General features: G+C 39.5%; 1 protein-coding gene across 1 annotated transcript in view; it reads left to right on the forward strand.

Moving 5' to 3' along the window:
- CPO (carboxypeptidase O) overlaps positions 1–16,757 on the forward strand; it is a 29,497-nt gene extending 12,740 nt beyond the window's left edge. The window contains exons 4-9 of the mRNA XM_056111911.1: positions 1,747–1,851; positions 4,841–4,951; positions 6,275–6,365; positions 8,875–9,077; positions 15,423–15,507; positions 16,501–16,757. Coding sequence (XP_055967886.1) covers positions 1,747–1,851; positions 4,841–4,951; positions 6,275–6,365; positions 8,875–9,077; positions 15,423–15,507; positions 16,501–16,757 — 852 coding nt within the window. The remainder of the gene's footprint in view (positions 1–1,746; positions 1,852–4,840; positions 4,952–6,274; positions 6,366–8,874; positions 9,078–15,422; positions 15,508–16,500) is intronic.
- The last annotated feature ends 7,946 nt before the right edge of the window (positions 16,758–24,703 follow it).

Below are 24,703 nucleotides of genomic sequence, written 5' to 3' on the forward strand. Positions count from 1 at the left end.
TTTAATTTAAATAATTTTTAATAATTTAATTTTTTAAAGTGAAAGTAGTAAACAAGCTTCATTTTAGCCCCTTTAATTTGCAATTCAATTTTGCCTGTGGCATGATAAAAAGTATTTCAGGCTGAGAGGTCACTTTTCCATAGAACTTTGAGGATCTTGTTTTGCAACCAGTGATTCTCTCAATACTGTTTTATGTAAAAATAACCTGGGGCCCTTCTCCATCATACTGATGCCTGGGTTCCATCTTTAAGGAATAATTCCTCCAAATTGTCAGTTCTATGCTCTGTTCCACGTGGGGACTAGGCATGCTTTGCGAATTCTCCAGGTCTTTCTGATATGTGTTCAGAATAGACAGCCACTGCACCAAACCAGTGGTTTTGAAAGGGTGATCCTGGAATCAGCTGCATCTTCATCACCTGGTGACTTGTTAGAAAAGCACATTGTTGAGTCCCACTATGGCTCCACTTAATCAGAAACTCTGGGGGTGAGGCCAAGTCATCTTTTTTAACAAGACCTCCAGGTTATTCTGATGCAAATTTAAGTTTTGCAATCACAATGCATTTCTAATAAATTCCCAGGTATTGCTAGTAAGGCTGGCTGGGGTTACTCTTTCAGAATCATTGTCAAATCAGTTAGGTATTGAAGGCTAATATTACTCAGTCACTTAGTCATTACCCTCTTACCACTTACTTTGATATGTTAATTTACAAAGAGATTTTCAATGTGAGAGTTACACACTATAAAAAGAATCTATTGATTCTAAAATAAATTTTATGGAGAAGTTGGCTAGATTATTGCTTAATCTTGGGATACCTATGGACCCAACATTTGAGAGGTCATTCAACTATGAGCTGAATCAGCTAAAAAGACACTGAAACTGCCTCTGCCTTTGGCAGAGTCTAAAGAATAAAATTTGTACATAATAAGGAGGCAATAAACATATCATCAATATATAATATACATATGTTTATAAAATGGATAATTATAATACATGACAAATGTAAGCAGTGGGTTAGGAATTATGTTGCCAGCTTTGAAAATGGGTGAGGTTGAAAGAAAAAAATTACTTGAATATGATGGGACCAACCCTGTATTTATCTCAGTTTGCTTTTCCTCATAAAGAGAATCATCAGCCCAGCTCCCAATGTTTTTCAATGATTGCTTGCCTAAATCTGGGGCACTTAAAGAACCAAAACAGATGTAACTATATAGATCTAGGAGTAGTCACGGCCTCCTTGCCACCAAAGACAATCCATAAATAAAGGTTAATTCCTACTCTTCTGAATGTAGAAAGGATGTTTCTAACTACAGGAAAGCTGCACCAGTGTACAAGAGTAACAAATGAGGAGAGAAGAAATAAGACCTGGTTAGCTAGAAGTGGAAGGACATTAGGTAATAGAAAAATTAAATAATAAATATTGCAGGAAATTAGATATAAATGTATAATTATATATAATTTCATATATATTCCAAGTTCCAAGAAATTCAAGTGAAGACCAAGATTATTTTTCTTAACTACCTATTATACTTGACTATTACCATTTATGTATTTTACTATTCTGAGTGAATTCTATGTGTAGCTAAGAAGATCATATTGGTGGGTATCTTTGCTAGTGCCCTTGCTCTATGGAATTACAGTAAAGAAAGAAAGGAATATCGAAGGTAATTAAAAAAAAAAACTCTTGATAATTTGAACTAAGTTACAATGATAAGTGTTTGGTAATGAAGCACAACTATCCCTTCCAGATCAGCAAATCATCTGGAAACCCCAAGAAGATAATTTGGATGGACTGTGGAATTCATGCCAGGGAATGGATTGCACCAGCATTTTGCCAGTGGTTTGTGAAAGAAGTAAGTGTCCTTAATATAACCATAAGGGCTAACTATCCGACAAAATGTCTATTATGTCTTTCTATTTCAAAAAAGTGCTTCTTTGCACATGCTAATGATATAATTCTATAGAACTGCTCCTTCCCTTCAAGTTAAATTAAGTGATACTTAGCTATACCAAAAAACTTAGTGAGAGATTTTGATCTCTTTATAGTGCATCTGAAATATTTTTTAATGGAAGGGTAACATATTTAAGTGTAAAATAAATGCATCTTGAATGTCCAATAATATTTCTAATCCTGGTGATGCCCCTTTATAATAAGCTAGTACAAATTTTCTAACTTCTGGACCCTTAGTTTTCATACTAGCAAAATTAGTATAAAATAACTACAATAAGCGCCTGAGTTTCCATCTACTATTTAGTAGATGGAAAACGCCCCACAAATGAAATTTTGTATGTTTCTACTCTTTCTTTGAGATAATAGATTATCTTTAAAAGTAATATCTGAATAAAATAATTCTAAACAACAAAGACCCCGAATAATAAAAGCAATTCTGAGAGAAAATAAAAATCAAGATATTAAATTTCTGATTCCAAAAGATATTATAAAGAATGAGTAATTAAAACAGTATGGTTTTAGGAAAAGCTACACAGACCAATGGCATAGAACATAGAAATAAACCTAGATAGGTATATAGGTATAAAATTATACAATGGAGAAAGAAAAACCTCTTCACATTGGTGCTGGGAAAACGGGGTAACCACATGTGTAAATGAATAAATAAATAAGACTAAATCACTGTTTAATACCTATATAACAACTCAGATGAAGAGTAGTACATCTGATAAAGTTCTTACATTACATGCTAGAACCAGTTTCATTCTAGCACCCCATGTGGTCCCTTCAGCACCACTAGGAGCAATACCTGAGCCGAGAGCTAAAAGTAAGTCATTGGGACTGCCAGGTGTGGCCCCTAAGCAAACAAAAGCAAGCAAATGAAACCCAATTGACTCAAAATGGATTAAAGAGAGATATTAGTATTATACCCAACCATAAAATATATAGAAAATAATAGCAGAGGTGATATACTGTATGACCTTGGTATCAAATGTGCAGTTAGAGACTTTATAATAGGTCCAACAAAGAGTTAATAGTAAACACATATAAAGAAGTCAATATGATGAGGCTCCTTTCTAATAAGGTAGTACAAATTTTCTAACTCTTGGATCTTTAGATTTCTTCCTAGCAAAATAGTATAAAATAACTACAATAGATACGTCAGATGGATCAAGATATTTCGTAGATGGAAAACGCCCAGCAAATGAAATTTTGCATAGTTTTCTACCCTTTCTTTAAGATAAAGGGGTCAGAAAGATAGTGCAAAGGTTAGAGCATTCGCCTTGCATGCAGCCACACTGCTTTGAGCCCCAGCACTCAAGTCCCCTGAGTATCACTGGGTATAGCCCTGGAGATCCAGAACACCACTGGGGTGGCAGAACCACAGAGCTCAAGCAGTACCAAATCCTCAGGTCCTCACTTTGAATTACTGGCCCAGTTGGTCAAAAATCACAGGGAGTGTCTTCCAGGCCCCCTGAGCACTTTCTGAGAGTCACCTCTGCCCCAAAAGAGGAAACTCAACAACAACAAAAATAATGCAAATAATCCAATAAAAAACTAAGACGATCAAAATAGATAATCTTTTGATAATGTGTAGTTGGTCCACAGACAAATAAAAGTTATTAGACACCACTCACTATTAGGGAAATCTAAATCAAAACTATGGTGAGTTACACCACTGAGAATGATCTGTATCAAACATGTCAATAACAAGAAATGCTGGTGAAATTGTGGAGAGAAAAGAATTCTGATATAGTCTTTGTGGGAATGTAAACTGGTATAGCCTCTTGAGAAAATAATATAATGATTCTTTTGAAACCAAAAAAGTAAGTTTATATAATCCAGCAATACCAGTCATAGGCATTTATCTGAAGATCATGAAACACAAATTCCAAGGGATATTTGCACACCTATGTTCTTCGCATCATTGCTTACAATAGATATACTATAGTGGCAATTAAAATGCCCCTTGACATATGACTGGCTACAAAACACATGGTGTATATACTCAATAAAATTCTACTTAGCTCTTAAAAGAATAAAAGTGTGCCTTTTGGGATAAAATGGATGGTAATTGAAGTCATTTTGCAAAGTGAAATGAGTACAGAAGTCAAAGACAAACTACTCTATGGTTTTATTCATATGTGTAATATATATAAATAAATAACTATAGCTCCTGGATTCAGAGAAAAGTATGAAAATATGGCAGTTTCTTAAAATGAAGAAACATGGTATAAAAGAAATAAGTAAAGGAATCTTTTGATGATGGGATGGCAGTGGGTTTTTCTTGGTGTGGGGTGGGTGTGTTGCTTGATTTTTAAATCCACATAGAAAATATAGCTAAAACTCTTATAATTTATATTACTGTGAATCAATGAAAAATCAATAAAAAGAAACACGAGGAACTGGATAGACACTAAGCAAATATAATCATAAATCAGAAGTGATTTACTATCAGATGATATTGAATTGAAGGGAGTAAGCATTTAAAAGAAGAGTAACCAATTTTTGTGTCACTGTTTCAATGACACAAATACAAACTAAAGAAGAATACTCTCATTGTGTTCCTCAGATGAACACTATCAACATAACTGGAAACTTGGAAGTGCAGATTCTTGGGATCTACCCCTCCACCTGTGGACTAGTGAATCAGAAGTGGTGGATGAAGATGAGGGAGTGGAACCAAACAATTTTATTTTAACAAGTTCTGCATATGATTTCATTGCACACTGAAGTTTTACTACTATGCTAACAAAAAGGAAAACTGGGGTTAGAAGGTAGAGGTTGGGTGTACAATCATTTCTGAAAATTCAGTTGAATTAGCTAGAAAGTTAGACAAGAAAAGGTGCCTTCCCATGATCATTTCAAATAGTTCTTTCTTAAATTTCCAGATCTTACAAAACTATAAAGCCAATGCAAGGATAAGTAGGCTGCTTAGCAACCTGGACTTCTATGTGCTTCCCGTTCTGAACATAGATGGTTATATCTACTCTTGGACAACAGTGAGTACACTGGGCTTGATTCTGGGATGAGTTCATGAACCAGATCTTGACTTAGGTTCCCGTTTCTGATCTCCACTATGGCAACTGTATCTTTCTTTGTGGCCTCCTAAAGCTATTTGAGATTTTAAAAATTAGTGTTTAAGTCAACAATATGCCAAGTTTGGGATCAAGGAGATCAAAGGTCTTTTATAGAGTTGAAGTCCAAAATGTGCTTTGTGTTTGACATATTCTTATAAGGTTTTGCTTTTGTTTTGATGAAATAGCTATATTACATGTTCTTAACATCTGTGGACTCCTTGTTACTGAACTAGATAATATTGGCATAAGATTGATATACATGCTCTTCGCTTTATTTTTGTTGATATGGAGGCCACACCTGGAAGTTGGAAGGCATATGTGGTGCTGGTAATCCTACACAGGGCTTCATACATACAACACATGTACTCTACCAACTGAGTACCCCCCGCCAGCCTCAGCTCTGCTACATCCAATTTAGAACTTCAGGAGTACCAGTGTTATATAAATACGGATCCAACTTTCATTTTTCATTATGATCTTTCACAGAGAGACCAAATACCACTAAAACTTCTATCTAATAAACAATTTCTTCCGTAAAGTGCTTCTAAAGCCAATCATTTCACAAATAGGAGCCTTCATTTTTTTAAACCATTCATTTCCCACCCCAATTGCACCCCAAGGACCCTTTGTAAAACCGTTCACTGCAACAGTCTTCCTGGCCATATGTGTGAATCAAATCTTTCTCTCTGAGCTTCTCTGGAAAAGCTTGTCTTTACCCCCACCTCCCCACCTCCACTCAGCAATCAGTCTTTTGCCTTTAGAAATGTGCAGTGACACCTCTCTCTCTCTCACACACACTCTCGCTCTCTCTCTCCTCTCTCCTCTTTCTCTCTCTCTTCTCTCCTCTCTCTCCTGTACCTGGAACAGACTTTTTCCATCTGCCAAGCTATTTCCCTTTCATCCTGTATTATACGAACCTAAAAAAAATGACTCTTTAAAGTTTTCCCTAATTAAGCAGATCACACCCACCCAGGCACTGCTAATCTATTCCCAAGGAAAATGCCAAATTACTCCCTCGATTTTGATGGCCTCTATCTATGAGCACTTTGGGTTGTATAGACGTTCATGTTTGTGGGCATGGCTAGCCCATCTGTGAAGCTTATGCACACAGGCTCCCCAGTGTTTAAGACAAGTTCTTCCAGGCCCTCCCAGGAACCATGTTTTATGTTTGAAGGTCAACCATCATCATTAACATTGATTTAGGAGACATTTCTTTGACCCTTTCTTTCTGTTCCCTTCTTCCAGGATCGAAATTGGAGGAAATCCCGATCCCCTCATAATAATAACACATGTTTTGGGACAGATCTCAATAGAAACTTCAATGCATCGTGGTGCAGTAAGTACATGCTTAGTAAATGAACCGATAAACGTGAAAGAGAGAGAGAGGGGGAGAGAGGGTGAGAAGGAGAGAGAGAGAAAGAAAAGGCAGGCCAAGAGAAAAGTGAATTCTGAGAAAATAAATGCAAACTGTTCAATTTAGACAACCATGTGGACTTCCTGACCCATCTTTTCTCTCAAAAAGAATAGTATTACCGGGGCTGGAGCAATAGCACAGCAGGTAGGGCATTTGCCTTGCATGTGGCTGACCAGGGTTTGATTTCCAGCATACCATATGGTCCTCTGAGTACCCCCAAGAGTAATTCCTGAGTGCATGAGCCAGGAGTAACCCCTGTGCATCGTTGGGTGTGACCCAAAAAGAAAAAAAAAAAAAGAATATAGCACAGTGGGTAGGGCGTGTGCCTTGCACGCAGCCAAAATGGCCGACCCGAGTTCGATTCCTCCGCCCCTCTCGGAGAGCCCGGCAAGCTACCGAGAGTATTCGATATGCCAGACACAGTAACAACAAAGTCTCCAATGGAGATGTTACTGGGCCCGCTCGAGCAAATCGATGATCAACGGGAGGGCCTTTACTTTACTTTACTTTATTACCTACATAATACAGAACACACCCAAGTTCAGGGATCTCTTCAAATGAGGCTGACTTAACAAAGGCAATGAAGGCCTAGACCAGTGTGAGTATGTTTGAAATTTATGATCTTTTTATGGCATTGCCATAAAAAATCAGAGAATTACACTTGCAGAATCTCCCCAGCAAACGTCTTTTTTCTCTGTAAGGAAATTTTTGTTTGTTTCAGAATAACAGCCTGCACAATGGACAGGAAGCAAATAAAGAGGTGGCTACAATGATTAAAATACAGATAGCAAAGGTTGAAATTTTGATTTAGTGCCTTACTATCCTTGGTGAGGAAGGCAGACTACAAAATAACTTTTTATTTTGTCTGCAAGAGAGATGTATTGAAAATCAAACCAGTAAGATGGGGAGAAAAATTTAGACCATAAAAATAGGGCAATATATTGAACTCCACAAGAAGAAAACATCCAACCCCATAAAAAAATGGGGCGACGAAATGAACAGAAACTTTCTCAAAGAAGAAATCCGAATGGCAAAAAGGCACATGAGAAAATGCTTTACATCATTAATCATCAGGGAGACGCAGATAAAAACAACAATGAGATATCATCTCACACCACAGAGACTGGCCCACACCCAAAAGAACAAAAGCAACTGGTGTTGGCGCGGATGTGGCAAGAAAGGGACCCTTCTCCACTGCTGATGGGAATGCCGACTGGTTCAGCCCTTTTGGAAAACAGTATGGACAATTCTCAAAAAATTAGAAATTGAGCTCCCATTTGACCCAGCAATACCACTCCTGAGAATATATTCCAGAGAGGCAAAAAAGTATAGTTGAAGTGACATCTGCACTTTTTTGTTCATTGCAGCACTATTTATAATAGCCAGAATCTGGAAAAAACCTGAGTGCCCGAGAACAGATGACTGGTTAAAGAAACCTTGGTACATCTGCACAATGGAGTACTATGTAGCTGTTAGAAAAGATGAAGTCATGAAATTTACATACAAGTGGTACTACATGGAAAGTATCATGCTAAGCGAAATGAGTCAGAAAGAAAGGCACAGACATAGAAAGACTGCACTCATCTGGGGAACATAAAGTAACAAAGTAGGAGACTAACACTCAAGAATAGCCGAGATAAGTACCAGGAGGTTTACTCCATGACTTGGAGGCCAGCCACACATGCTAGGGGAAAAGGCCAGCTCAGATAGAGAAGGGAGCACCAAATAAAGGGTGTTGGGAGGATCCTCCCAGGATGGGAGAAGCATGCTGAAAGTAGACTATAGACCGAACATGATTGCCACTCAATTCCTCTTTTGCAAACCACAGCACCCAAAAGGAGAGAGAGAGAACAAAAGGAGATGCTCTGTCACAGAGGCAGGGTGGGATGGGGGGTTGGGGGGTGGGAGGGATACTGGGATCAGTGGTGGTGGAGAATGGGCACTGGTGAAGGGATGGGTACTCGATCATTGTATAACTGAAACCCAAGCACAAAAATTTTAAGTCTACAACAGTACCTCATGGTGTTTCACTAATAAAAATTTTTTTAAATAGGGCTATATATTGCTATATATATGTATATATATACATATATACATATATAGATATACATGTATATATGTATGTATATATATACACATATATAGATATATATATACATATGGTCTTATATTTCAGGACTCACTACAGAGTTAAGTAGAAGATTCTTGAAAATCTTCTATTTCATACCCTGGCTGTGAAAGCATGGGTGTTTCTAAATCTGTTTGCCTTTTATTAGTCCCTCTTTGAATGGCTATCTATATAGACTAATTTGCTCAGGACAAATGTATTTAAGCAAGGGCAAACACTCAGTTCCACCCGTAGAAACTTCTTTTCACCAAGTTGGTCTAAATCAGTATAGTGGCGACTGGGTAGATTTCCTTTATATTCCAGGTGTTGGAGCATCTAAAAACTGTGAAGACTTAACATTCTGTGGGGCAGGACCAGTGTCTGAACCAGAAACCAAAGCTGTTTCCAGCTTTTTAGAGGCCAATAAGAAGAGCATTGTGTGCTACCTGACCATTCACTCCTATGGGCAGCTCATCCTCCTGCCTTATGGTTACACCAAAAATAAATCAAGCAACTACGATGAACTGGTAAGAACAGAGATGCTGAGATCTTGCTGAGATCTCCAGAGAAATCTCCTTTTCCTGGTTTCTATTTCTAAGATTTTAACTCCCGCTTTTGTTCCTCTCTGCTCTTTATTTTCTTTCTCTTGCTTTTTACACCTCTCCAGATGCCTGCTGGGAAGGCTTCAGGTTAAATGCTGCTTTACCTACATTAATTAACTACCTGTTTCCTAAAGTGTCAAGTTGGGAGACATCTTACGCATTTGTCTATAATATAAATGAGATGATTATGTTAATAATCTGCAGGAATGTGCTTTCATTTCTGTAAATTTTGTTGAAGCTCCATTCAGCAATTATAGCTTTTGAACCATGCTTTAAAGAACTTGCCAGCTGTTCATGGAATATGGCATATCTAAAATAACACAGCTAAATAATATCTGCTCTCTTTTCTGCTAAACACAATGCTTTCTTTTCTTTTTAACCCTGCTTCTAGTATTTGTCTAGAAAAATTTGTAAGGGGATGAGCCCATCAAACGCAAGCCTGGCTAGGGAAAGTTGTGTGCCTATTTCCGAACTCTCTCAGAAACTATTTGCCCTGGCACTATGGGTTTTAGAGTTGTTGAAAAGTACAATTGCAAACCTGATGACAACAACCACATTTAGGATAATTATTTTGTTATTTGTTTGGTTCTTAATTGTGGCAAAATATACATAACATAAAAATGTATCCTCTTAGCCATTTCAAGGGGAAAGTGCAGTAATGTTAAGTGCATTCACATTATTGGTAAAACAATCTCCACAACCTTTTCATTTTGCAGTATAGACATACTTGATCACTTGATCACTTGACTTCCCGTGAATCGTCGATTTGCTCGATCGGGCGCCAGTAACGTCTCCATTTGTCCCTGTCGCGTGCTAGTGTAGCCCAATGGCGTCTGTTCTCTCTAGGAACATAGAAATACAATGCCCATAAAAAACTCTCCGTGTTCCTTAACCCAGGAACCACGATTCTGGGTTTTTTTTCTTTGTGACTTTGATACCGGGCTGGAGCAATAGTACAGCAGGTAGGGAGTTTGCTTGCACGTGACCAACCCGGGTTCATTTTCTCCATCCCTCTCAGAGTGCCCGGCAAGCTACCAAGAATATCACGCCCCCACAGCAGAGCCTGGCAAGATCCCCTTGGCATATTAAATATGCCAAAAAACAGTAACAATGAGTCTCACAATGGAGATGTTACTGGTGCCCACTCAAGCAAATCAATGAACAATGGGAGGACAGTGCTACTGTCCTTTTTGATAGCTTTTAATAGAGGATTCATACAAATATGTTTTTATGTGACTCCCTTTTTCACTAAGCATAATGGTCTTAAGATCTGTTTCTCCCTCTTAAAGGTGGAATAATGGTGTAATATTCTAATATCACTTTTTTAAATTTTTTTTAAATTTTTATTAGTGAGACATTATGAGGTAAAGTTGTAGACTTACAAATTTTTGTGCTTGGGTTTCAATTATATAATGATCAAATACCCATCCCTCCACCAGTGCCCATTTCCCACCACCACAGATCCCAGTATTCCTCCCACCCCCCATCCCCCCCCACCCTACCTCTGTGGCAGGGCATTCCCTTTTGTTCTCTCTCTCTCTTATTGGGTGTTGTAATATCATTTTTTTAAACTAAGAAATCTATCACTGGCATTGAGGTGTTTCCCTTTTTTTTTTATTACTGTGAGTAATTCTTCTTTGAACATAGGATACAGGCATTTCTTTGTGATTATGGTTTCAATCTGAGGAGGTATATATCAAGAAATAAAATTTCTAGGACATAAGGCTCCTATTTTAAACTTTTGAAGAACCACCATACTATTTTTCTACAGCAGGTACATCACTTTTCATTACAACTGTGTTCAAGGGTTTAAATTTCTCTACATTCTCACCAACACTTATAGATTTCTGTTTATCTTTGTTTGTTTGTTTAATGCCAGCTCCTAATTATCAGAAAATGCTGAGATGAGTAGGGACTAAGTAAGTTCCTTCTAACTTTACTTTATAGAATCCAATGATCCTTTTACCTCTTATCCTTCGCCCACTTATTACTCAAAGAACATAAGTCTTCACACTAAATGAATAATAATAATTTAAAAAAACTACAACAGAGTTTTACTAAAGGGAGCCCTTCCTGCATCATAGGAAATAGTTAGCCACACCCAGTTCTTTCTTGTAATTGTTTTTGGTCATTTGAGCTATGTGAAATGCTATTTTGTGAAATGTGGAAATAACAAACATTTGCCTAGAATGTTGTAATTTGCAAAGAGATTATTTCATTTGATTCTCATGACAGTATAATAAATAAACTCAGTTTGGAGATGTGAAAACTGAGCACTTGCTTTTGTTCCAGAGCCTCAATAGGTAGTGAATGGAGGTAGTGCCTGGGTTGAAAGGCTCATTATCAGGGTCTAGAGGTCAGAGTCTGACTACCACTTTATAACTTCCTTTCTTGGCTCAGAGAGGTTTTTGCAACTTCTAGGAGCGGCTGTTATAGATTTTAGTGAGTGGATTTAGGCCACAACCAGTGGTGTTCAGTTTTTACTCCTGGCTTTGTGTTCAGGGATTTATTCCTAGTGGAGCTGGAGTACCATAAAAAGCACTAGAGATTGGACCCCAAGTCTCTACATATAAGTACCCTACTCATCTTACTATCACTTCAGTCCCAGGAGCTTTTACCATCCACTACATACTATGTCCTCATTCCTGAATTGCTAAAGTTCCACTTATTTGATAAAGAAATCTGCAGGAACAGAGATTTCAGCTGAGAAGCCCAGAACCCTCCTCATTCCCTTGTTTTTCTAACAGCTGTCATAGATATCTCATTTCTGCTGAGAGGAATTGGAGACAAACATAGACAAACCACTGAAGATAGGCCTTTTAAATCTCTGGTATGACCAGTCTTCCATCTCAAGGACCAAATAAATAAATAAATAAATAAATAAATAAATAAATAAAAACCAAGAGTTTCCTATTTCTCTATATCTTTTCTAGAAAGCTTCATTTCTTTTTGTGACCTAGGAAAATATATCCTGAAATCCATCAAATCCACTTTTGCATGGCATGTTTTCAAAAGATAGAGGGTTTGTATTGCCGATGGACTATATGTTAGAACCCTGTGACCATAAGCTAGAAAGCAGGAGAAACATGGACACTGGCATTAGCACTGCTAGATGGAAGTGCTAAGATGGGAATTACTGAAGAATTAGTATAAGTACCCTTCTCTAAGACTTTTCTATAATAAAGACAGAGAATTTTGTCATTTGTGTCAAATTTAATGTAACTAAGTTATAGTGGCATTAATGTCTTGCCTTTAGCATAGTGTGCAAAAACTTAAAACCAAGACAGTAGTTCAATGAGATTTCCATTTCTGGTACTATTACAACAAATAGAAACTAGTACTTAATCTCAATATCTTTACCAAACTGAACCTGATAGAAACCTTGATAAATGCTACCCCACGTGGTAGACAACTGGGCAGTCTCTCTCTATATAGAGGAAACATAACCATACACAACCTCATTCTAAACTCTTTAAAAATTAGAAAAGTTGTAAAAATTCTAATATTTAAGATGTGTCCTTCATTTTTCTTAAATTCTCTCTATATCACTCCTTTATTTCACCCCAAACTCCATCCTTGAACATGCATGCCAGGGTCTTAATGAAACTCTTTGGGTGCCTTCCCATATCTAGGGGAAATTCTCTGTGCTCAGTGAAGAAGTGGTCAGAGCAACCCTCAGGTCAGCAGTGTAAATTTTGTTCTACTAGTAAAGGGATTTTTTAAATCATTTTGACTAGAAAGTTCCTCAGGCTAAGAAGGGAAGCAAAGGCATTGGTTCTCTGTGCTTTTACTGTATAGTGTCAGAAGGGGAGAGAAGTATAATCAAGAGTTCTGTTCCTAAAGATAGAAGTCAGAGCAGTCTTTGGAGTTCCATTTCATCTCAGAAAGACTCACAACTGTATGCATCTCATATATATCATTTTCTCTTAGCTACTTCCCCATAGTAATCGCTGGTGGAATTACTTAAGAAATAAAAGTTCTTTGTCAATAAAGCAGGTCATCTGAGAAGATAGTTGTCTATTTCATAATCAGGATTTGAAGGGTGAGAACTTTACAGAATAAAAGTATTATAAATTGGTAATTGGAAACAGGAATTGTTGTCTGGGATCATATGGGAAAGGGAAAATGGACGAAATTTTTATTAGGATGAAAAATGTAGCCTCACAGTGATCCATATCATCTAAGTAGATCCACATCGCCCCAAATGGATCAGTTAGCATGGAGTTTCATTCAAAGAAATACAGAAACTCATGGGAATTGAACAGGAAAGCAATTCTTATCTTTACCAGTGTCTTTAAAAGGGTGTGTAGTTAGAGCTCTTCCTTTCACACACATTCATGGCAGCTACCTTAAATTATTTATTTCCACCTTCCATTCTAATTTCTTTCTCAGAAATTCTTTCTCCAGAAATGTCTTCTTGGTGGTAGACAGGATGAAGTCAGCTTTACCCTTTGTAATTCTTTAGCCTTTCCTACTCACTAACCTAAATTTGGATAACTCAAGCCCAGGAAGAAAAACAGACTGAGGATCTCATTCCAAGATGAGTGAGAGAAGATGAATGGTCAAAGATAGAAATCTCAGCAGTCAGTGAAGAGACTAAAAGCTTGCAAATATATTCAATGGAGTGTTCTGCCTTAAAGTCACAACACTCTAAAGAGGATGCTCACGACTGCTGCATAAGAACACCCCAGACACAATACCTATTGTCTCACTCTTCCTTTCGAATTTCACTGTGTCTCTCTGTACTCCATGAAGCACTGCTCCTTGATAGCTTTAGTTTCTTATGGACAGTGCAACAAGATAAAAAACAGGATCTACTACTAGACCTGTCACTAGTCAGAAGTCAGTGAAGCTGATGTATATACAAATGCAGTCAGACTGCCCTTGGGGTAAAGCAATCATGGACATGGTCCAGGCAAGGGGGCGTGACCAAGGAGATTTTTGAAGTATCTGTGTAGAATCTAAAGCAGTGGGATATATCATAATATCGTAGAAAATAGCATTAAGGGGTCAGAGTGGAAAATAGGAGCATCTACTAGAGAAGGGGATATGCAAAGGAGAAGAGCATGCAAGTGAAGGGGCTATGCAAGGAGATTTATCATAAAGTCAATAAAAACAGTCAATTCACTTTGACTTCAGTGACCCTCCTCTCAAGAAAGTTTCTGCAGAGAGCAAGGCTCACACTTTTAAATCAAATCAAATTCTGAGGGCTTTACAATGTAGGGAAGCAAGTGGAGAAAGGTGCAGCTTCTGGTTCTTAGACATTATAAACAAAAAGTATCAAATGTGGAAAAATAAGAGGGGAGTAACAAAAGGAGTATAAACAAAGCGCTATGGGAGGTTCAAAATGGGGAAGAGAGAGAATTCAGTTGGGGTGAACAGAAAAAATTTTATGGAGAAGTTAACAACTACAAGAGTTCTTTGAGGCTGAGAATTTCACCAGCACAAATAGGGGAACAGCATCCTAGTGAGAGGGAATGACCTGGGAAAAGCGAGAGGCTAAAGCATCTTGGAGTATCTGGAGAGTAGAAAAGGTTCTTTAGTTCCGCTATAATCTAAAATGAGATGTAGAGAGCGAGTTGTTAGAAGGGTATGTTGGGGCATATCACAGATAATCCCCAACACTCAACTGAGAAGTTTGTACTTAATTCACTGGGTAACAAAATTATTAAAGGCTTTTCAGCACAATCAAAATCAAAGCTATTCTCTGTAAGAGGTCACCTGGAAACCAGATGGTTTCATTGAAATAAGGATTATCTGTTTCAGAGGTAATGAGACGATGGCACTGGAAATGCAAGTTGGCAACTATTTAAGAGAAGAAGTGTTAGAGAACTCTGCAGGAGTTTATGGATGCTGGGGGAGAGGGGTAGAGCATGATGAAGCACGGAAATCACAGCGACCTTACTGAGTTTGAGCATGTTGACTGTGAAATGCCAGCAGTTTACATAGGTATAAGTGTCCAGTGGGAAATTATAAGGAAAGTCTGTAACTTTGGAGATGAATTTGGACAAAATATCAAAACTCTTTAGATTGCTTAATTTTTAATTTATTCTGTATTTATTTATTCACTGCTTTGAGGGTCATGCCCAGCTTTTGCTCAGGGCTTCTCCTAGCACTGTGGATCTGTGCTCAGGAGATCATGGGGTGCCAGAGATTGAACTTGGATTGACCGTGGGCCAGGAAAGTACTTTATTGGCTTTACTGTGTCTCTGTCCCCTTTTCCATTTATTTTTAACACCAGATATCTGTCTTTGCATTTCCCACCTACAGTTCCAAGTTGGACAGAAGGCAGCAAATGCATTGAAAGCAAAGCATGGAACCAATTATAAAGTTGGATCAAGTGCAGATATTTTATGTAAGTGCCTTTTCCCCCCTCTTCAATAGTATCTGAAGCACGAAAGAAGTCAGTAGACTTTGTGTTAAGGGGTGAACAGAAGAGGGAGAGGAATTCTTGGGATCAAGAGGAAGTTGTGCAAATAAAAATGATAAATATTAAAAGGGTACATGTACAAATCCAGAATTATGCTCTCTAGGGATAAGGTATGAGCAGTAAGAGTAAAATTAACACACTAGTCAGATTAGAATTTCTTCTGGTTTCAGTTATAAAGAGCTGGCAAGTGAGAGGGCATAAGAGTACAAAGGAGGAAACTTTCTAGTGAGTTCTAGCCAGTGGATTCATCCTAGCAAGGGTCCATCATGCTAAGAAGCTGAGTAGGTGAAATCTGTAAAAGAATATGAATAATAATAAGAAAAAGAAGAATTTAGTTGAGAGTGCAATGCTTTTCCCATCTTCAATGACCATTTCCTCCACTCCATCCACATGAGGACTAACTGGATTTCATTGGTATAATATTTTTCCTTTTACTCATAATCTATTTCTGTTTCTTGACAGTTTAGTTTATCATTAAGCAATATTAGTTTTCCTAGTATTTTATTTTGTTGTTGTTGTTCATTTGTTTGCTTGTTTGGGGGCCACATCTGGCAGTGCCCAGGACTTATTCCTGGTTCTGCACTCAGGAATTACTCCGGTGGGCTCAGGGGATCAAATGAGATACCAGAGATCAAACCTAAGTAGTCCACATACAAATCAGCACCCAGTACTACCCTAGCTCCTGCTGTGTGTCAGGGACTGTGAAGGGTGAGAGGTCAGGAGAGACAGAGAAGCTGTGGAAGGGGTGTGATCTGCCCCACAGGGACTCAGTCTCAAGAATAGAGGAAATACATATCCCTGAGGCCCTAATGTGAGTTTATTTACTTTGCTAGATTGAGCACTGATCCCCTAAAATGGATTTCATGATCTGTCCTGTCACAATCTAATTTCAAATTCTACCTTCGTTTCCATTTGTAGATGCCACATCTGGATCTTCAAGAGACTGGGCTCTGGACATTGGGATCCCCTTCTCATATACTTTCGAGCTCAGGGATAATGGAACACATGGCTTTGTTCTGCCACAAGAGCAGATTGAAGCCACCTGTGAGGAGACCATGGAGGCTGTGCTCTCGATCCTGGATGACGTAGACAAGAAATACTCAAACAGTGCAGGGAAGGTGACATCCACCACCGTGGTACTGGGCCTGCTCATGTCCTTTGTTTATTCCCTCTAAGTGCATACTCCCCTGGCTTGCTCAGGCCCAATATCACTGATGTAGCTGCAGGGAAGGTGCTTGTTGTTGATTACAGAAAAACCAAAAAATGTAAAAAGCAAAACTTTCCGCTTTATTTTAATTAGTGCGGAGGGTGCCATAATGAACTGTGCTGAATGTTTACTTTGGTCTCTGTTCTCAGGAACACTCCTGATGAGGATGGGGTGTACTTTGTGGTGCTGGGGATCAAACCTGGGTCAGCTGCTAATATTAGAGGCTAGTGCCTTACCCACTCTATTATCTCTCTGACCCCAAAACTTTCCATCTTAATAAATCTGAATCATTTTTGATTTTTCATGTTTGTTTTGCTGGCCACTCATTTTTAGGACTTTCAACAATCTAGTATCAACTACTTATCCACGATCATGCTGCAAACCAAACCATTTGCAAATCTATTGTTAATTAATAAGTTCTTCTGATCTGTTGTGAGGATTAATGCATCTGTAGTCAGTTTCCAGGAAGATTCCCAGGGGGTAGAGACTTTTCTTCCTCTTAAATCTTTGAAAATTTTGCTTATGCCTTTGCTCCAGGTCTACACTTAATTTTTTGCTGTTGAGCTAATAATCAGCATTCAAAAGACAAAGTTACTAATCTCTCTATATTGCTATTAATGGCTTTTTAATTTATTTTAATTTTTTTAGTTATGCACAGATGATTTGAGTGTCTACTAGTTACATGTTGCTAGTCCATAGAAATGATGGTGAATAAGATATGCATGATTCCTCATATGGCAGAATTTCTAGCAGGTGAGGGTGGAGTTGGAAACCATAAATCATTGGAGGAGACCTACTATTGACAACCAGACAAATATCATCTCTAGGGATTCATAACCAATAAGAATACAAATAAGGTAAAGGTAAAGGTAAAGGCCCTCCCGTTGATCGTTGATTTGCTCGAGCGGGCCCAGTAACGTCTCCATTGGAGACTTTGTTGTTACTGTGTCTGGCATATCGAATACTCTCGGTAGCTTGCCGGGCTCTCCGAGAGGGGCGGAGGAATCGAACTCGGGTCGGCCATGTTGGCCGCTTGTAAGGCGAACGCCCTACCGCTGTGCTATCGCTCCAGCCGAGAATACAAATGATTAGACTAAATATTGTATTAACAGGTACAATAAGAGAAATAATGAATAAGTAGAGAGGAAAGTAAGAGACAGGTTTACATAAATACAAGTATTTATTTATTTTTTTGGCTTTTTGGGTCACACCTAAAGATGCTCAGGGGTTACTCCTGGCTCTGCATTCAAGAATCACTCCTAGCAGTGCTCGGGGGACCATCTGGGATGCCAGAGATAGAACCCAATCAGCTGCGTGCAGGGCAAACATCCTACCTGCATGTATCTAATTGTGCTCTATTGTCTATAAAACCTTTAGTGTTCCTTAGGTAGTGGTTATGATTGTCATTTCCTGTGTATCTCCATGTGACACCTTGAAATGGTGCTAAGCTCTTGTCAGGCTTTGAACTAATGTTGTAGCCATGATTGTTGACAGGATATCCTTGGGTGTTCAGTCACCCATTTCCAAATTTTCTTGTTTATCACAGTCACAGTACACTTCTTGATTGTAACCCTTTTATTGTCTTTCTTTGATCTCCTTATTTATTCATGTTTCACAAGTCTATGGCTGATGGGGTCAGAAAAGAAAATGTCAGGGGCAATGGGGCTTAATGAATCAGAGAGCAGCTATTTACATAAAAATGCTAAGTCCATTTGGCATGGTAAGAAAAAAAATATTTGGGTTCCATCAATGGTCAGCTTCAGAGGGGAGCAAGCTTGTGTGACCAGCAATGACATTTATGCAAGAAGAAAATAGGGAAGCTGTGTCTTGAGGCAGTTAACAGCTTTTATCCAGCCTGTGTTTTAGCTCCTGGGGCTCTATTCTAAATACTTGGACCTCTGTATGCAGTAGGAGCTCAGGTCTACAAAGTTTAATTCATGTCTAAATATTGTGCCCAAGGTCAAATTAAGTTGGAAAGAAGCAGATGGAAATACAAGTTACCAGCATGTTGCAGCCTCTGTTGGGTTCTTTCAGGAGTATGGGACACATCATAGCTTTCTTGGAGTGCTTCAGGTGTCTTTGACAGTATGAGGATCTGTGAGCCAGGACCTGACTTTATCTTCTTATAAGAGATTTTTCTTGTTATTAAAGAATCATAAGAGGAAAATATAAAGGCCAACCCCTTAAAGATGTAAAGGGGAAGGGACCAGAGAGGAAGTAGAGCAGATAGGCTGCTGGCCTTGCATGTGGTCAACCTGGGTTTGATTCCTGAGTGCAGAGCCAAGAATAACCCATGATTAAAGCACTGTAGCACTGTCCTCCCATTGTTCATCGATTTGCACGAGCGGGCACCAGTAACATCTCACAACAAATTGTGAGACTTCTTGTTACTGTGTTTGGCATATCGATTACGTCACAGGGAGCTTGTCAGGCTTTGCCATGTGGGCTAGATACCCTCGGTAGCTTGCCAGGCTCTCCCAGAGGGGCGGAGGAATCAATCTCGGGTCGGTCATGTTGGCTGCGTGCAAGGCAAATGCCCTACCCGCTGTGCTATCGCTCCAGCCCAACCCATGGTTAAAAACAGGAGAAAATATAAAACAAACAAATTAAAAATATTTAAAGGGCTGAAATTTATAAGGGGAGATGTTTGTCGTAGGCAAGAAGACAGATGTGGGGAGAGGAGGGGTCCTGATAAGGTCTTTGGAGAAAACAGTGTCTGAAACCTAACTGAGCCTGAAAGAATGGATACTTTTGACCCAAAGGACACATCTGAGGAGCCCAGAAAACCATTGAGATGCAGTATTCCAGGCTAAATGTGGGAGGTTTCTAGATAAGAGAAGTAGCTGGATCTCCTTGGAGGAGAGACTCCATCCCTAGAACAAAGGACATGCATGAATAACAAAAGAAGACCATCAGTTGCTCCAAACTCTCCCTTGGTAACCACCAAAGTGACTGACTGGTGGTGGAGGTGGGGTGGAGGGAAGCTTGACATAAACTAACTTGGCTTTCCATATGCTCGGGCTGAGCCTCACATACAAGTGAAGTCCCACGGAACCCAGGTAATGTGGAACTTTGTGATCTTGGACTCTGGGCTCAATGGGACCCGGGAGCAGAGATCATCTGCCTGCTTTCCCCAGTTTTCAGTGACCCAGAGGTCACACCTATAAACCACCTCCTTCCAGCACCAGAAAATCTCATCGGCCACCCTCCACAATTCATGGTTGCTTCTCCCGGAAGGGAGCATAAAATGAGGCTCCCACAACCATGCCATCAGACTCTGCACCAGGTTATTTTCATTCGGGGAGCCCCAGAGGGGGGCAGGTGAGAGCCCTCCTTGCCCCAAGGGACCCAGCCCCAGCAGCCAACCTCTACTACCCAACTGCCACCACGCTCCAAGCCGCTTTCCACATGCTCTGACTGAACCTCACATATGAGTGATATGAGCGAACATATTCCTGGACATATCATAAGACACTCCCTACGCATTTTCCAAAATTACCACACCTTATTTGATGGAGTTCAGACAGTAGGAAACAAATCATAGAGGGAAATATATATATATATTTTATATATATGTATATTCTTTGCCCCAGGGGCCCTTGGTTCCTTCATGGTTTCTGATGGCAGATTTGCTAAGCCCTCTGGAATTTTGAGTCCTGTCCTATTGCAGCCCATGTTTTTGAGAGTAAATACGATCTCTCATTTATAATAAGGTCCAATAGCACTCTTCCTGCTGTCAGGTTCAGGCAAGTGCTCAGGGCTGGAGAGATTGTACAGCAGGAAGGACGCTTGCCTTGTACGTGACTCACCCGGGCTCAGTCCCCAGCATCCTTCCCCCACCCGCTTAACCCACGGAGTGTTTGCCAACAGTAGTTTGTTTGTTTTTACCAATGGCTAAAGATTAGGAGATTTATATTTTATTAATCAAGTTATTTTGCTCTATTCCTACCACACACATACTCCATTGCTTTACTCCAACCGCATGTGTTACTTATGTGCACTGGCCTCTGGAACCAGTTCATTAGCATTCGTTACCTGCCTGACATCAGCAGCTGCATGTGTTTGTTCCTTCTTCCCTCATGCAGTGAGGACCTGATCTCAAGTATCATATATTTGATTATATATGTACTACTCTGCTCAGAGTATCTATAAAACCCAGCTCCCAGAAGCGTGCAACCGTGCAACATCTTATTATGGAGTACTTACTCTTGGAGAACCCAGCAGGCTACCAAGAGTATCCTGCCCACATAGCAGAGTCTGGCAAACTTCCCATGGTGAATTCGATATGACAAAACCCAGCAACAATGATGGGTCTCATTCTTCTGACCCTGAAAGAGCCTCAAATTTGTCACTTTCTAAAATCTCAGGCCTAGGATGAAGGAGACATTACTGGTGCCTGCTCGAGGAAATCGATGAACAACAGGAGGACAGGAGGACAGTGATAAAATATATATATACATACATATATTTAAATATATATACATACATATATTTAAAATATATATATGTATATATATATATATATAGCACTGTAGCACTGTCCTCCTGTTGTTCATTGATTTGCCTGAGCAGACCCAGTAACATCTCCATTGTGAGACTTGTTATTGTGTTTGGCATATCGAATATGTCACAGGGAGCTTGCCAGGCTTTGCCATGCAGGCAAGATACTCTTGGTAGCTTGCCGGGCTCTTCGAGAGGGACAGAGGAATTGAACTCGGGTTGGCCATGTTGGCTACATGCAAGGCAAACTCTCTACCTGCTGTGCTATCACTCCAGCCCAAATATATATATATATATATATATATATATATATATATATTTGCCTCTTGGAGAGCCGGGCAAGCTACCAAGAGTATTCCACCCACACAGCAGAGCTTGGCAAGCTACCCATGACTTATGCCAAGAACAGTAACAATAACGGGTCTCATTCCCCTGACCCTGAAAGAGTCTCCAATATGGCAGTGTTGGGAAAGATGGGAAAGGAGAGGCTACGAAAATCTCAAGGCTGGGACAAATGGAGACATTACTGGTGACTGCTCGAGCAAACTGATGAACAATGAGATGACAGTGATACAGTGAAACTAACTTGGCAGAGGAAGAAGGGCAGGCGTGTATTGTCAGTGCCCATACTGCCCTGCTCCCAAGCTGCCAGGCACATGTTGCCCATGCACATGCTGCCCACATGCATGCCACCTGTGTCTTCTCTCTTGAGATGTGTAATTTGGCTTCACTCCACTAGGGAGAAGCCCATGTTCTCTCTTGAACACATAACTTACCTCTCCCCTTTTCTCCTCTAATTTCACGATAAACTTTATATATATATAAAATATTTTTAAAAAAGAGCAAGATCACAAATGACCACCCTGATCTTTAATAAGAAGGTTTTTGGCTTCCTGATCTTAGATGACAATAATTTAGGAAAACTTCACAATTGATATGATGAATGCAGTCCTGAAGGTAGTCTGTGGAACATATTTATTGGGTTTGGGATGTGATTTTACCTTATATTAGAGCTAAGTTGTTAGCATGTTACTGTTTCATGGAAAGCATTAGAAGACATACTCCTGGGCCAGAGAGGAATTATTTTTTACAGCACAGTAAAAAGTATGAGCACAATAAATAGCAGAACATTAGGCCCCCTTTTCCTCAAGTTTCAAGGGAGTGACACTTGGAAATTGATTAAATGGTGTGACATGAAACTCTGTGCTTGAAGACTTTAAGCTTCTCTAAGCAAGTTGTAGGCAAACCTGATATACAGCCTAGAAGGAGACATTTTCTCCCCAGCCAAGGTTGCCTGGGGTAAACACATGCCCAGGGAAAGAGAGGTCAGAATCTTGTCTCCTTGGTGTTAGTAGCCAAAGGTGTTGAACTGAAGATAGCCCCATAAAAGAGAGTTCTGTAAAAAAAAATCTTCCCCAAAACTTGATGTATTAGACTGGATTATATAATATTCATATTTGGTGTGCTTAAAAAGTCCAAGTATTGTTGGCTGTATATAGTTAGACCATATGTAGTCTCAATGTTTTTTTCTTGAGTTTGTTAACTACTTTGAATGGACTGATATTTCCTGTTATTTCTTTATTTCCACCAAACTCTATTGGTGTTTTATTTATAACTATTCCTACAAAAGATTTAGCTCTTCTTGACTTATATGTGAATTTCAATTTTTAAAATGATGCAAAACAACATATTCAGATGATATGCACACTTCTAGCTCTTAACCTTTTTCTATTGTAGTGAAAATAAATTATACTTTTGTTTCTTCTGTTTGATCAAGTTCCTATTCTCCTTTCTTTCTTTCTTTCTTTCTTTCTTTCTAAACAATTTAGCAACTTTTTGATGAGCTATTGTAAATATAGTCTTCCTATTACCCCAGTATTGTTTTAGCTTATGAATACAATGTGGAACAGGCAAAAATTGATTATAATGCCAAAAGAAACCTACTGCCCAAGTACATAAAATTGTAGTAAGAAATACAAAAGTGTTTTAAAATTAAAATAGAAATAAATAACCTTTATCTTTTGTTACAATGAAGTTGGCGGGCCCTGATTGGTGACTTATGTGAGACAGAAAGGAGAGAGGTGCTCACTTTCTTCCAATCTACCTTTGATTTTAGGCAGATAGGGAAGGCCTCCTCCCTAGGCAATGGCAAAAGCCGACCTTGCAGAAAACAGGAAAAGCAGAAACTAAGGCCTGATAAGACCTTGAGCAGCAATGGACCCTGAGGAGATTGGACTCCTGCCCATGAAGAAAATTCCTCAAATACCCTAACTTTAGTGATTCAGCCCAAAGAAGATCATCACCACTCCCAACCCAACCTCCCTGGTAACCCCCTTAGCAGAGGACTTTTTCCTAGGAAGAAGCCCCACATGGAGACAGGTTGGAGAAACCCTATAAAAGTCACCTTGAACAAAGGAAGAGGACGCATATGAAGCCCCAGCCCATGTGCTGCTTGTGCCCATGTGGCCAAGCACATGTGGTGCCCAAGCACATGTGTCGCCCACATGTCCTCTTGAGATATGTACTCTCATGCTTTTGTGTTTAATTCTGGAATGTGTCTAGGGGCTCTCTCTGTCCTTGGAGAAGCCCGTGTTCTTCTCTCAAGTGCAATTCCCTCTCTCTCTCTCTCTCTCTCTCTCTCTCTCTCTATATATATATATATATATATATATATATCTTTCTCTCCCCCCCCATACCTTAAAAACCCTCCAAATAAAATCTATTTATTTCACTGCTAGTCTACTCCTGAAATTCCTTTCTGTGGGACCCAGGTGGCAGAGGTCAATGGGAAGAAAGTGACTTTCTCCTTCCCATTTCACATAAGTCACCCGTGGGGCCCACCAACATCACCTTTGTCACTCTGGAACAGGTTGGGAAGGCAAGAATTGGTAAAGTCTGTGATGATCCCCTGTGTGACATGGGCCAGAACGCCACCAGCTCCCCTGGGTAGCCATCAAGCCACACCTGACATCCACTTGGCCTACTCAGCATGGGAATTAATCCCCACCACCCGATTTCTCAGGGAACTGTGAACTCAGGCTGGAGTGAGGAATTGCTCTTTGCAGGAAAAGAAAGCCAGTTCTAGGTCTTATCCAAGCCTTCCAGGTCTTTGTTTTTTATCACAAAAGACAATTTCAGGAGTAGATGAGCAGTGAGGTAAAAACAGATTTTATCTGGACGTTTTGAGGAAGGAGAGGGAGGGTGAGAAAGAGGAATGCTCTCAAGAGAGAACACGGGCTTCTCCAAAGACAGCCCCAGCACACATCTCAAGAGGGGAGATGCAGGTGACACATGTGCTCGGGCACCACATGTGCTTGGTCATATAGACACAAGCAGCACATGGCAGCATATGCATGTTGCTTCCTTTGTTCAAGATGGATTTTATAAGGTTTTTTTCCCCAAGGGGCTGGAGCG

This window comes from Sorex fumeus, unplaced genomic scaffold (genome assembly GCF_029834395.1).
Source record: "Sorex fumeus unplaced genomic scaffold, SorFum_2.1 ptg000014l, whole genome shotgun sequence".
NCBI classification, from domain to species: domain Eukaryota; kingdom Metazoa; phylum Chordata; class Mammalia; order Eulipotyphla; family Soricidae; genus Sorex; species Sorex fumeus.